Here is a 13,982-nt window from a genome sequence, read left to right as displayed (position 1 = left end):
TCATCATCCAGCCTTTGGTTTTGTCATCAGTGAGTCCATTGTTCATGGAAGGAGCATCCATCCTGCTGTGGGACTGTGCTGGCTCACATCCAGAGCCACGTTCACTGTCAAGGTTCCAAGCCAAGAGAATTAAAATGGAATGTTACTTTCTAAGAAGTCCTTTGAAAATAACAAATATGTGTTTAATGAATAGTTAAAAGGAATTTTTTTTTTTATTTTGGGACTGATTTATATATAACTTTTTAGATGAATATTCTCTGTCCATCTGTAAATTAATTTATTGGTAACTATATGTAAACACTAAGTATTCGCCTTATTCATGAAAATGCCTTTTATGAATGATTTTTCGGAGCATCTGAGATCTCTATAGGGTATTTCTTCTAGAGAGTTTTCAGATCTGTTTCTGAATTGGATATAAATATTGGAAAGAAAGGCATACTGCAGGGTTCAGAAAGAAAATATTAAGTCCATGAAGGTTGAATGTTTGCATGTTTTTAAAGTAAAAATTTAGATTTTTAGATTAAAAAAAGATTAAGATGACTACATAGAGGTTTCCCCAACAAACACAATGGAATAAATGCTGTTAGCAACACTGTTTCTTGTTGCTTAAAAAGTAGAGAAATAAGACTATGCATAGATCAAGAATTGACAAAGAAATTGAATGCCATTTACATTTTCCTTTTTGTATATCGTTTTGTCTTCATTATCCATGTGCAAAAAGTCATTCAGAAATTTACTCCAAAATTACTTCAGTATTTTATAGTCAGCAGGTTAGTTTCAATGTGTGAAACTCTCAATCTGAGATACTCTTATTGATAATACAGATAGAATTTGAATTTTCAAAGAATCATTCTCCTTTTCAAAAGATGAATAGTTTTATGATTAATAGGGGTTCAAATGTCATAGTTTTTTAACATATGTGTCACTGGATAATATACTGTAAGTGATCACATTCATTCTCCATATTCTTCATTCACGTGATGTATCACTGCACTTCCTGTTGAAAGGAGAAAAAAATTAATTACATTCAGGGAAAGACATATTCTAAATAACATTTTTTGTTTTCATTTCCATATTCAATCAATCTTATTTCATTTTTCTGGGTTCTGGAAGATCAAGTGCCCAAGAATAACTAAGAATTAACTGTAAACACACACACACGCACACACACACATGCACACATGCATACACGGATGTGGCCAGGCCATCTGCCAGCTTGTCACACTCTTCAGATAATTGCACCCAGACCTGCACCGGCTTCTCTCCTCGACTGCTCACCTATACACTTGGTGGCAAAAGCACTTCGCTTTCAGTGGATCACCTAAATCCACACTGTGAGGGCGAGAACAGAGAAGAAAAGCAAAGAAACTGAAGATGCAGTAGAAAGCGGTGGGGAAGGAAAGGAGCCCCTCAGTCCGCAGTCCTGGAGTGCTTGGTGACAGCTGGATGGGCAGTGTCCAGATTCTGGTTGGGTAGAGCTTGGTGTTTTTGTTTTTTGTTTTTGCAACAATAACCTTTTAAATATTAAAGCACTAATTTTGTAGTGGCTTACCTTGCTTCTGTAATTCATCTTTGTTTTCAGCTGATTCCACGGGCACGCACTCTCTCTATACTACATACAAGGACTACGAACTCATGTTCCACGTGTCAACCCTGCTTCCCTACATGCCCAACAACAGACAACAGGTATGTCCTCCCCAACCTGGAGCTTTTTACCTTGAGTATGGGATCTGAGGTGGGCCCACGATGATATTGATGCGTTTAGAACTTGCAAAGAATCAGTGAGGGTTTTTCTTGAATAGCATTAATCATCTTTGACTCTTTGATCATTTGGAATTATTTGGGTTTTAAAGGGCGTATTGTTGTACTTTTTTCTTGTAAAACTTAGAAATTCTTCTGCACTCAGATTTATTGCTTGCTAGGCAAAATCTTTTCTTAAGAGAAGCTTGTCTCAACTATGTTAGTTACGAAAAGGCCAACCATATTGACCTGACCTCGGTTTTTGTGTATGGGTAAATAGCTTATTTATAGAGAATACTATTTGCAGTTGTTACTGGTGCTATTTTCAGCTGTTCCTCTCCTGTTCGTTTTTGTTGTTTTAAATGGATTTACTGGTCAAAATTTCTTGACCCTTTTAAAGAGAAAAAAATCAGAGTGCATCATGCTCTGAATATAGCCACTCAGTAAGAATTAAGAACCTTTGAAAACTTGAATGATGCATAAATCATTATAAAATAATTTACTTTTCGGTGTAACTGTAAAATTGGTTGAGCAATTTTTTTTTTTTTACAAAGATTACTAGAAATTATGGCCATTTTTATTTTATGCTAGAAATATTTGAAATGCTTTGTCTACTGTGAGCTTGAGAAGACTTGGAGGATCACTTGAGATAGGAAAGGACCTACATTTGGGATAGAGGATCTATGGGATAGCTAAGGCTCCATTTCACATCTTGTTTAGAATCTTCTGGGCTCTGCCCATGTTAAGCTGAAGATTTTTAAAAGAATATTGACTGCTTGAGTTTCTGAAGATTTGTTTACAGAAAGGTTTGTGAATTACTGGGATCTTATAACTGATTCATTGACATAATTTAATTTTAGGGATTTGATTGTATTTAGATTAAATCCAGAGTTAAAGTTTGTTTTCACATTTAGGAGATAGTTCTCTGGATGTCACTTAACTGATACTCTTTTGCTCTAAATATATTAAAGTACCAAGGACTACATAGGAATTGCTCAATAGGTATTTGTCAAATGAGTGAAATTTAATTGTCACAGAGAATTTTTCCTTTTTTAAAAACACTCATAAAAGTGTATATATATTTAGTCTAGTTCTGCATTTTTTTCCGAAAGAGGAAACCAGCCAACTACCTCCCCTTCTCCCATCACTAGTTGGAAGAAGCACCTTAGCCTAAGATCCTCCACCTAGGATGAGAAAGCAGGCCCCTGGTCCCCAGTCTCTTCTCATGGTAATTGCTAGCTGGGTTTTCTTGCCATTTTCCATCTCATGCTTATCTCAATCTCTTGTCCTTTCTGAATTTTCTAGTGTTTTCTAATAATCATAGTTCTTCCTACCACCTTCAAAAAATCTATCTCTAGAGTACACATCTGTGTATTTTTAAAGATAGACTTAAAATCACTAGATCACATGTATGTATTTATGTATATTTTAACCTAAGGGATTTTAGCTCTCAAAAATTTATTTGCAATAATGCCAAACAGATTCACTGGATCTTAAGAGGCTTAATTTAGACCAGGACAGTTGTCCAGCAAATACTTGTGAATCATTCAGTAATTAAACTCTGTGGGAGTTGTTGCTCAGAAAACCGATAGGGCTTACTCAAGCCAAGAAAATCTGTCAGTACTTTAGCAGAAATAGAGCCAGTGACTTTTGACCCCCGTCATCGAGTATTCAAACCACAAAGCCCTTCCAGTTCCCTAATTACTTGAGTCACTGGACGTCAGGCTGAATTGACCCTGGCATTTCACATGTGGCAACCTCCAGAGGTTTGAAGTCTTTACTTTTACCAGAACTCAAAACTGGCTTTCCCACCCCCTTTCGTTGAAGAGTAATCAAAATCTGTAGGCATTAGAGTTTTGTGTACCTGACTTCATTTCACTGAAACTAGCCTTGAAAAAATGTGTGCACAAAAATCAGGACAGCAAAGCAGTGAAAGTGTAGATGCAACTGGGGGGTAGAGGAGCATGTGTGTGTGTTAAACTTCCCCAACTGGAAAGTAAAAGAAAAGTCCCTGTAAGTTGAGGCTATACATTGTAAACTCGTGAAAGCTGGGATTTGTATCTGTTTTGTTCCCCGAAGTGTCCCTGTGTGCCCAGAACAGTATCCAGAACATGGTAAGAAGTCAACAAACATTTGTTGAATGATTAATGAATGAATGATTGAACCTTTCTTAGGAGATAGAGAATTAGGCAAATTAATACATGTAAAGCACTTAAAGTAGTTCCAGGCATAGAACTAAGTTTTAGTTGTTATTCTTTTATAATTCATTAGATATCGAGCCACTCATATTTTGGATGACTTAATTTGCATTTTATTTTCCTGTATCCAGTCCTAAAGATCTATTATGAAAAACTAAAATTCTGAATGGTTGAGAAAGTGAGAGACTAAATTTATCAATTATTTCAGAAAATTATTCTTTGACATTTAATATTTTGCAATCACAGGTTGTCATCAGAATGTTCTGTTTGTGGATAAATAATGCCACTTGCAATCCTGGGACATGTATTTTCCAAATTTGTTATGAGTTGTATTGACTCCATTTCTCTCACCCTCCCCATCCATGCCCACAAATTATGTTAATACCAAAGGCAGAAATGTCTGAAATGACCAGCTGGGTTCATGAGTGCAATTTGAAGCCACAGGACTTAGCAAAGTGAACTGGCCCCTACGTGAATTATGCCTGTAACCTTGGCTTCTTACACTACAGTTTGTGACCATTTAACTGGTCCAGACTCGTCCACATCAGATTTAATTTCTTGTGTTCCTTCTTGTAATAAATCAAGCTGGATGCCGATTCCAGGATGTATTAAAAGTCTTCAGAGAGTTTACCACAGTTGCAAAAGAGCTTTAATCTTTGGAATGGTCTCTGACTCTTGCGTAGAAAAACTCAATAGACCAAAAGAATGATAAGAAACCCTGCTCTTGGAGTTATTTTCTCTCTTCAAAAGTTAAGTCCTACAAGTCTGTCTGCATCTGTCTGGCAGTCCATCCACTTTTCCCAGGGCTGTCTTCCCCTGTGTGCTTTCCTTCTGCCTGCCCTGGAGACAAGTCATGGTTAAGCCATCGTGGGATGTCATCAATGGGAAGAACTTCACAAATTAGCTTTAAACTTCACTTTGGCGAAGAAATTCTTTCTTCAAAGTGGGCATGTAAAGTAGAGGTGCCTCAGTGCCTGGCACACAGTAACCTATTTCTTTTTTAACGTATGTGTAACATTTTAGCTGCTCTGTTGTGAAGGGGTACCTGATGCCTTATGGAGGTGTCTAATGAGTAAGACCAAGCCCCTAGGTTTCTGAGATGCTAATTAAAGGATACTGGTCTTATTCTAGTAATGGGCTTGACACCACAGAGGTAATGATGTTATATTTGAGCTAAGCCTGGAGCCCTTTTCTCCATAGTGGGTAGGCTGATTGTAAGCTCCTGCCTTAAAGAGTTTGTGTACTTCCTTATGTCCCTAATTGGTGTTACTAAGGACTCATGTGAATACTGGAACAACCTGCGTCACTAAGTGCTATGAACCCTTGGGTCCTGACTATACTTGGGTTCACCTATGCATAATACTGTAGAATTTTTGGGGAGGATAAAATGCTTATTTAGTTTTCCATGAGTAGCTTTATTCCCAGACCCTAAGTAGGAGCATATACTTATACTACATCACAAAGATCATTACCTAGAGTGAGGGTTGATATTGTCTAGTGTCAGAAAGAAGAAAGAGATATTTATATCTGCACAATCCTGTTATCATCTTTACTTTGTTATGAAGTCATTAAAAATCTGCATTCTTAGATTATTTTGTTTCTTCGTTTGCACAGTGTTCATTTCTTAACTCATTTGTACATTTACTCTTGTTATTAGTAAAATATCATGATTATGTGAAATGGTAAATCAGTGACAAATCCTTCAAACATTAATTAAATGTAATATCCTCTTCTTGCCCATTAGAAGTAAGAACAGTTCACTGACATTCACTTTTTTGCAGAAGGCAGGCAAGACTTTTCTTTCTTTTGTATTTATGTAGTAAGATGTATAAGTTGCCCTTCCTTAATTATTATTTAGAATGCTTTTCTACATTAACTTTTTCCGTAGGAAACTCTATATATCTCTTAAAAATCAAGGCATATTTCTAACCACTGGTGCAAACTCTTGAGGACAGTGTATGTGAGGGGATATGTGTGTTTATGTACATGCAGGTGTATGTATAAGTGCAAAATTAGGGCCATCTCCCTAAAGGAGGAAAAGCCAGCCCTCTGGGTGAAGGGGAAGAGCTTTCCAGATAAGAGATTAGGAACTGCAAAGTTCCTTGGGTGAAAATCAGTTGTCCTGTAGGAGGGACAAGATGCTGTCTAGATGGTAAGGAGCAGGTGATGAGGTCAGAGAGGTAGGAAGGAATCAGTCATGTCAGAGGAGTCTCTGTCAGCCCCCTTTTTAGTAACAGGATTTAGATTCAAACCCAAGGACCAGGATTGAGAACCTGTGGTTGCTTTCTTAGAGTATGTGGATTTGCTTCTTTCTAAAGACCTTCTCTGGAGACCTGCCTTCTCCAACTTCAGATGACCTTCCTCTTCTCTGACTCTTACGAGCTTCTGAATCATATCCTGACTGTTCTCTTTCATGTTGTACAGCCTGCTTTCCCCCAGCATTAGGTGCAAAACAGTTTGTTTCTGTCTTACTGGGTTAAAAAAATAATAATTTAGCAAATGAACCCGTATACATAGAAGCCAGCAGATACTATCTCATTCAGCTTTCAGTTTTCATCCAAGTGTGCTATCTGATACTTATTTTCACTTCCTGGTTTTTTTCTTCTCAGTTTGCTTTTTGAGTTTTTTCCTCTCATTAAATTTTTTTTTTTTACTGATACATCATATTGTACATATTTTGGGGTTACATGCTATATTTTGAAACCTACATACAATGTGTATTGATCACATTAGGGTAATTGGCATATCTGTCACCACAAACACTTATCTTCGTGTTGAGAGCATTTCAAATATTTTTTGCAGCTATTTTGAAATACACAATAAATTGCTGTTAATGATAGTTTCCCTGGTGTACTGTCGAATAATTAGAACTTACTCGTTCTATCTTACTGTATTTTTGCACTAAGTTAAAACTGGTCTTATGAGATCCCGGTTTGTTTAAGGAACTGACACTAAACCTACGGCCGTATGTGATATTTCTGTAACATCTCTATGCTTTTGCCATGGAATTGGGTGAAGACTCACATTTTCTCTTTCCTTGTCATAACAAGAGCTTATTCCTGTTTCACAGCTGGAATCAAGTGTTAGAAATTTAGTAGAAATGACTATGTAAATCTATCTAATACAATATTTATTAACTCACTGTTGCAGTTGAAAGCACTAATAAGTTGGTTCTCTTGACATTACTGAAAATTGTAATTAGCTTTACATACCTAGAAAGAAGTTTGCCCCAGAAGATGTCATTCCTATAATTCCCTCAAACAAATGGTACCATCAGGTTTTGCCAGGCTGCGTTTGTTTCTGGTTTGCCATCCCTTTTCCCAGTTTACAGACTCTGATTGTATAGAATTTCATTGACCAGTTAGAAAAAAGCATAAACTACTAAAGAAAACATTTGCCTTTAAGAAGTTTAAGAAATTACTTATTTCATGTTTGACAAAGTCCTAAAATAGAAAAATGAATAATATTTCTGTTAATTTTCCAGATTATTTTCTTAATCTCTGAAACAAATTCAAGCATCCTACTAATGGATAGTGTTCATTTTTCTTATTTTATTCTCCTTCAAAGAGCTTTGATTTTACCCTTCCTAATGAATCTTCTTGTTTCCACCCCCAGTGGTTTATTTTTTTCCTACAAAGTGCATTATGTGGCCACGGCTAAATTAACTAGACTTTTGAAAACATTTTTTGGCCCATTTTACAACACAAAAGAATGTGTCTAGAAAGGGACGACAGTGCTTTGGCATGTTGTCAAGGTAACCAGACTTTAGCTTATGCTTTAACTTGTGCTTTAAATAGTCCTGTGGTGAAGTATAGAATCAGACCCAACATTTTCCTTCAGGAGGAAAAGAAATTGGAATAACTGTCCAATTTGCTGTTGCAGTCTTAACAGCCATGAAGCACTGACTAACAAGGCCCTCCCTGCACCCTGTGTTTAATTGAGAGGGCTGGCCAACATGAAGCCACACTGGCAATCACTCAGGAGGTAGGAGGTGCTGAACTCACTGCCTGGCCTTGGCCAAAGTGAGCTCCATCTTTTGACAGTCTGAGAATTCCTGTGTTTCAAGGGCATTGAATAAAGTAGAGTGTGAACTGCTGTGTTTTGTAGTCTACAAATACATTGAACACAGTGATGGGCATATTTTTAAAAACTATTCCTGATTTTTCCTTGTCTTATTACAATACATATGAATCATGTATTTCAATTTTGGGAGAAAGGAGCAAAGAATGTCCTTGCCAAATACAGTTTTCACTGATTATTTACATGCATTTGAAATGGCACATTTTAAAAATCTAGCAAACTTTTTTAAAACCACATTTTTAAATGAGGTGGCTCATTGGGTCTGTATTATGATGTATTAATATATGTTTCCAAACCTCATTCAGACAGTAAGATGATTTTTGTGTGTTTATAACTTTGACCATGGGGATTTAAGTAGGAATTTTTCAGCATATGAATCAGCAATTTAACTGGCCTGTAGAAAACTCTGAAAGAATGAACATTTCATTCCCACTTTTCCAGGCCTTTTATCATGCTAAATCACAAGTCAGGGACCTGACAATGAAAACCTTTTTGTATCTGGGTTTAAAAGGCTTTAAAAGTTGAACTTAATGGTCTTTGCGTGCAATATGCACTGTAGGTGCCAAATAAATTTAAGTGTGAGGTCGTGGTCTTTCATATTGCTAGTAAAAAGAGATTTACTGTCTGAGATTGTCACATTCCAGCAATGACATCACCAAGTTGTATAAGGATTGTTTTATGTATTAAAACTGAAGATCACAAACTTTGAGAGCTCAGATCTATGCCTTCACTTGCATAAGCTTACAGAGTGCCTTTATGTGGATTTATGGGCATGTGTTCATAGGAAAGAAGTGGTCACAATTTTAATGCATGATGTGATGTGTCAGTAAATGTATATTTGGATTATTTGTTTATTTCTTAAACAAATGTGTATTGGGCACCTCCTTTGCCTGGCACACCATTAGGAAACTGAAAGTCAGTATGACACTTCTGTGCCCTCATGAAGGTTATGACCTGATGCAGAAGAAGTAAACCAACCATTAGAAGACCGTGCAACAACCAGTGTAATAGAAATAGGCCTGGGAAATGGGAAGTTTCTTTCCAATGAGGTGGGATCTACAGAGACAACTGCATTGTCTGGGAGAAACCTGGAGTGAAGGGGGCATTCTTGGCAGAAGGAACATCAAAAGTAAAGGCATTGTTCAAGTGTTACTGCTCTGAGCGTCATTCCCCCTGCCAGATTTGTAATTTATAAAATTACGAACGATTGGGCTTCTGGTTATTAATCCAGTGGAATTCTGTGTTTCTGAATTACATTTTAAACGGCCAGGGTTCAGTTAATTGGTTTGTGTTATTGCCCACCAAAATGACAGTGTTCTGTATTTTTGTTGCAAAAATGCATGTTACTGTGGGAGCACAGGCTAGAAGCTGAGGCCTGCTGGTATGATAGTGTAGGACCTTTCAGCAAACCTGTACCCTCTCTTGGACTTCATCTTCCAGAGCTTAACCTGCAACCTTTTTTAAAGCATTGTGAGCTCTGATGTGCTATTATTTTAGGGGTTTAAAAAGAGGAACTGGATAAAGATAAACAGGAGAGAGAGTACAAATTGAATTTTAAAATAAAAAAGGTAAATATTTAGGCCTTTCTTCCCATGGGTCTTTTGGATGAAGCCCATTTTGCTTTTTCTATGCCAAATTTAGGAGCACTAACTTCCAAAAAATGACTGTGCTTTTTTAAAATCACTCCTTCAAGTTGAAAGATGACCGAATTGCATATATTTATATATTTTGTTTTAAAGAAAACCTTATTTGTAACTCTTCACTTTCTTGACCACAGCTACTGAGGAAAAGGCACATAGGAAATGACATCGTGACCATCGTCTTCCAGGAGCCTGGAGCACTTCCTTTTACTCCGAAAAGCATCCGGTCTCACTTTCAGCATGTCTTTGTCATAGTCAAAGTGCATAATCCATGTACCGAAAATGTGTGTTATAGGTGAGTCAGTAATCCCTGATCTATCATTCTCCCAGGTTTATTTCAACAGGGCATCTTTTCCCAAAAATATCTTTGTTTGCCAATTATTATTTCCAACTTCGTGATTTTCTAATTACTGAGACACTTTCTGTAAGAAATAATTGCCTTCTTCCCTTTTTGCCCCCTTGGAAAAGGGAAATGCCTAGCACTTTAAAATGGTGGATTACACGTTTCCTCTGTTTTTCTCCTAAAAACTTCAGCCAGAACCAATAGTTTAATTGGTGTCCTTCTCTGAGTTGGATGAAGTGGCTGATTAAGTGCTTATCTAGGAGAAGTATGTATTGTGGCAGTAAAACATTTCTTTCCATCAGAGATCTTGGATCTTTGCAGGACTGCTGAAACAAGGAGTTGACACTTGGGTGACTTCAAAAGGCCACGTGCATGCCTTGGAATCCCAAGAATGGCTCTGACAAGGCCTGCTTTTATGCTTAACTGCTACTCCCAGACTCTGTGTTAGGAAATAACTGCAGCCAAGTGATCATATCATGTGGGGTATTGGTAAAACAATGGGTCTTTGACCAGAGTTTGAAACCAGCTTTACCACTTATCATAGGGCTTTGTGTGACTTATTTTATTTTCCTTAGCATTTGATTCCTCATCTTAAAATTGAAGATAATGGTAATGATAGTACCTACTTCAGTATGTGGTTATGATGAATAAATAGCTTAAATTATGTAAAACACCTGTTAGAGTTCCTGGAATTCATCCAAGGTTATTTTCATTTATCATCTTAAAACAGTAGTTGCCAATTCAGCTGCCCACTGGGCCTAGTTCAGAGACATGACTATTCCTTGTAAGAAAGTGAAGACTACAGAGCTTACTGCCTAAAGGCAAAAGAGAAATTAGTCTGTATGTAAGAAGTTGCCAATTTACATCCCACCCTACAGATGCCCAAGCCATCTTAGAACAAAGTCTGAAAACCAGCAGTTCTTACCCTGAATTTTACCTCCCAGTCACCGTGTTAAATAAACATAGCCCTAGTCTATGGCTCTACTGTGCTGTGTTCCAATGCAGTACACCTGGCATCTCTGTATTTTCCTCCAGAGTCATTCTTCACACATCTGGGTTTAAGACCACTGGCCTGAATGCTCAGAACTACTTTTTAAAAGTGATATTTGAAAGAATATAGTATCTACTCTATACAAATGATAGGCTTAAAGTAGATAATATTGGGACAAACCTGGTGAGTTAGCCTTTTTTCCTAGGAGCTCATCCAGCTAATGGTAATTCTGAAGAGTAAAATGAACCTTCCTAATGGGTTGGGAAAACTGAAATATAAGGCTTTATTGTATTGTATTTGGTGTTATTTTATGGGTAGCTATCTTTAGGTCAGATCAAGTATTTTAAATTACTTGCTATCTTTATGCTTATATCATGAAAACACCACGGAGATATCTTACATGTAAACAAAGTACATCGCATTATTTTTTCTGTGATAAAAGTAGCATATGCCAATCATTCAGAGATGGAGTCATTGGTTTTTAAGAAGCCACATTGCTATTACTAAATTAACCTTTGCTGATGAGATTCAAATGTAACATCAGTTCAGGTGCCTAACATTTTTGGAAGTGCCTCATCAGCTTCGTTGATCTTGCTTAAAAGCATCGCTAGTATTTCTTAAACAATCAATAATAATCTTGAATAATCCTGTAGTCACATGAATTCCATAACATTTTATGAAACGGTCCTTACTCTGTCTCGTGGAATAAGGTTGGCATGCCCACATTTCTAAGAACACCTTATTGGTCCGTTTCATGTGATACTCCTCTAAATATTCCAATGGAGAAATAAATGTATTAAAATAATTTCCAAGGAAATGATATAGTCCAGCTCGACAGCTTTCTTAAATTTTGCTGTATCCTAATCCAGGGTGGCAAGCTCCTGTGAAAGCTGTTTTTCTCCTGAGCTTTGTGCGGGTGTTGAGCGGCAGTGTATTCTTGCTGACGTGGACCCCCAGTACCAGCGCCAATTCATAGGCCTTACAGCTGTCAGAAGGGGCTGCGCGGTTGAGATCACCTCCTCTAATGAAAAGTGTGCAGCCTGTCGGGTGTACCTGCCTGAGCAGAAGACCACACTCCCACCCTACAGAGGGAGTCAGGCCTCCCCCATGAGCTCAGCAGAATGCTCAAGCAGTTATGCTGGGTCCACTGGAACTAGGAGAAATGAGGCAACACACCCAAAGCCTCACGAAACATCTCGCTTTTAGCCTGAAAATATTTAAAAAGCAGACATGACAAATTGCCTATTTCTTTATAAAAGACTCTTTAATTTGTAGCCAATGTTAAGCTGACTTTGAGAGATTTATGTTTTTATGTGCTTTCCAAGATAAACTCTTCACAAAATGCTCAGTAACGGAATGAGAATAGGCTTGTTAGCTAACAGTGAATTAAAAGTGCAGAGGTATCTACAGAAAATGATGACTGCCATTTTTAAGAAAATTTAGTATGTAACATCTTCTGAAAAAAATTAGGTGACAGGGTTAAATCATTTATTAAAACAACTATGATAGTAATAGTGACAGTAACAGCAACAATTCAGGTAATAAAAGCTTTACATGCATTATTTTCTATCATCGTTACAGTGGGCTTTTGGGTATGATACTACTTTACCCTCCATTTTACAGATGAGGGCAGTGAGGCACTGAGGGATTATGTCCTTAGCTCAGTCACTCAGGAGGTGGTAGAGCTGGATTCCCGTCACCTGACTCCAGTTTGCTCCTCATACCTTTCTTTATTGTCCTTTGGCCAGCAGGCTTTATTGAAACGTTTTCATGTGCATATTAAGGAATGCTTATCTTTCTATGTTTGCTTTTGCTGGAGGAGCCTTAAATATCTAAGGCCCCTAAATCATTAATAAATGCTATTGAATCATTTGGGTGAAATAAGGAGCTCTGATATAAGTTCTCATTTCCACACATTGGGAATTATCTGAATCTGGCAAAAGAATATTTCTTCTGAACTTGACTCTATTTGGAAAGTTAAGGATCATATGAGCTTTTGTAATCAAGGATTTCTAATTGATTCCCATACCCAGAATATCATAATCATGGAATAGCCATGCTTACATTCTGCTGCTTTTCTTGTACAACTTTGAGATGTGCAAGAATACAGTTTATTGAACAAGAATATGGCATACATTGTAGAAAGAATCTCCAAGTAGATATTAGGGTCTATAATTGGATACAAAAAGAATTTCTCTAATACATAATGGAGTCACCATGTCTCTCTTATTCACTATGTGACACCACAGTAGAGCATATTTATATATAAGAAATTTCCCCTGACGTTGTAGCTTAAGTGCATACAAGCTGCAGTCAGAGGGTAGCATGAGATCTACAGAGTTAATGCAGAGAAGTAATGCACTAGAGTGCCAGATGACATTTGGCCGCCTCAGCATTCCATGGGTAAAATACTGCTAGAAATCTGTACTCATTGTTGGAAGAGAGAACCAAATTTAGGAGCAGTGATACAGTGGTTTATTGTACCCAATATTTGCAGGGCAGGTTGCAGTGCACAGAGAGGCCCTTTGAGCTCATTGACAGTGTAGAGAAGAGAAGCCACAGGGTGTGATTAGACTAATCACAAGTTCAAACAGGAGCTTTAGGACCACTCTCTCAGAGTTAACATGGGGGATTGTAAGGGATAAATTAATTCCCAGTCTAGAATGGCCATCCTGAGGATGGTGGTGAGGGGAAAATGGGCCACACGTGATGTAGATCCCTGGCAGCGTCAACCTCTGTGATGTTTTTAAGGACCTTCCCTTCATTTAAGGACATAAGTCAAGTTCCCACACACACATACCCTCTGGTGTAGTATATATACTACCGTAAAGCACCACCAGGTGCTATTCATGAGTTTGGTGTATCTATCCCAAAGCAAAGCAGTCATTCCTTCCCTTTCATATTGGTGAAGGCCCCATCTAGCCAGCTGTCTGTCTTGCCGCTACAGGTAATTAACGCTGCTGAAGAGATTGCAGATTAAAGCACAAGTG

At 37.6% G+C, this 13,982-nt stretch overlaps 1 protein-coding gene across 7 annotated transcripts in view; it reads left to right on the top strand.

Annotated features, from left to right (window-relative positions):
* Window positions 1–13,982, top strand: part of SIPA1L2 (signal induced proliferation associated 1 like 2) — a 231,949-nt gene that overhangs the window by 149,250 nt on the left and 68,717 nt on the right. For all 7 annotated transcript variants that reach the window (XM_030935894.1, XM_030935895.1, XM_030935889.1 and 4 more), the window contains 2 exons: window positions 1,583–1,686; window positions 9,796–9,953. In XM_030935894.1, coding sequence (XP_030791754.1) covers window positions 1,583–1,686; window positions 9,796–9,953 — 262 coding nt within the window. The remainder of the gene's footprint in view (window positions 1–1,582; window positions 1,687–9,795; window positions 9,954–13,982) is intronic.

Source organism: Rhinopithecus roxellana, chromosome 8 (genome assembly GCF_007565055.1).
Source record: "Rhinopithecus roxellana isolate Shanxi Qingling chromosome 8, ASM756505v1, whole genome shotgun sequence".
NCBI lineage: Eukaryota > Metazoa > Chordata > Mammalia > Primates > Cercopithecidae > Rhinopithecus > Rhinopithecus roxellana.
The sequence above is the reverse complement of the archived record's forward strand: the minus strand, read 5'-3'. Positions and strand labels throughout refer to the sequence as shown.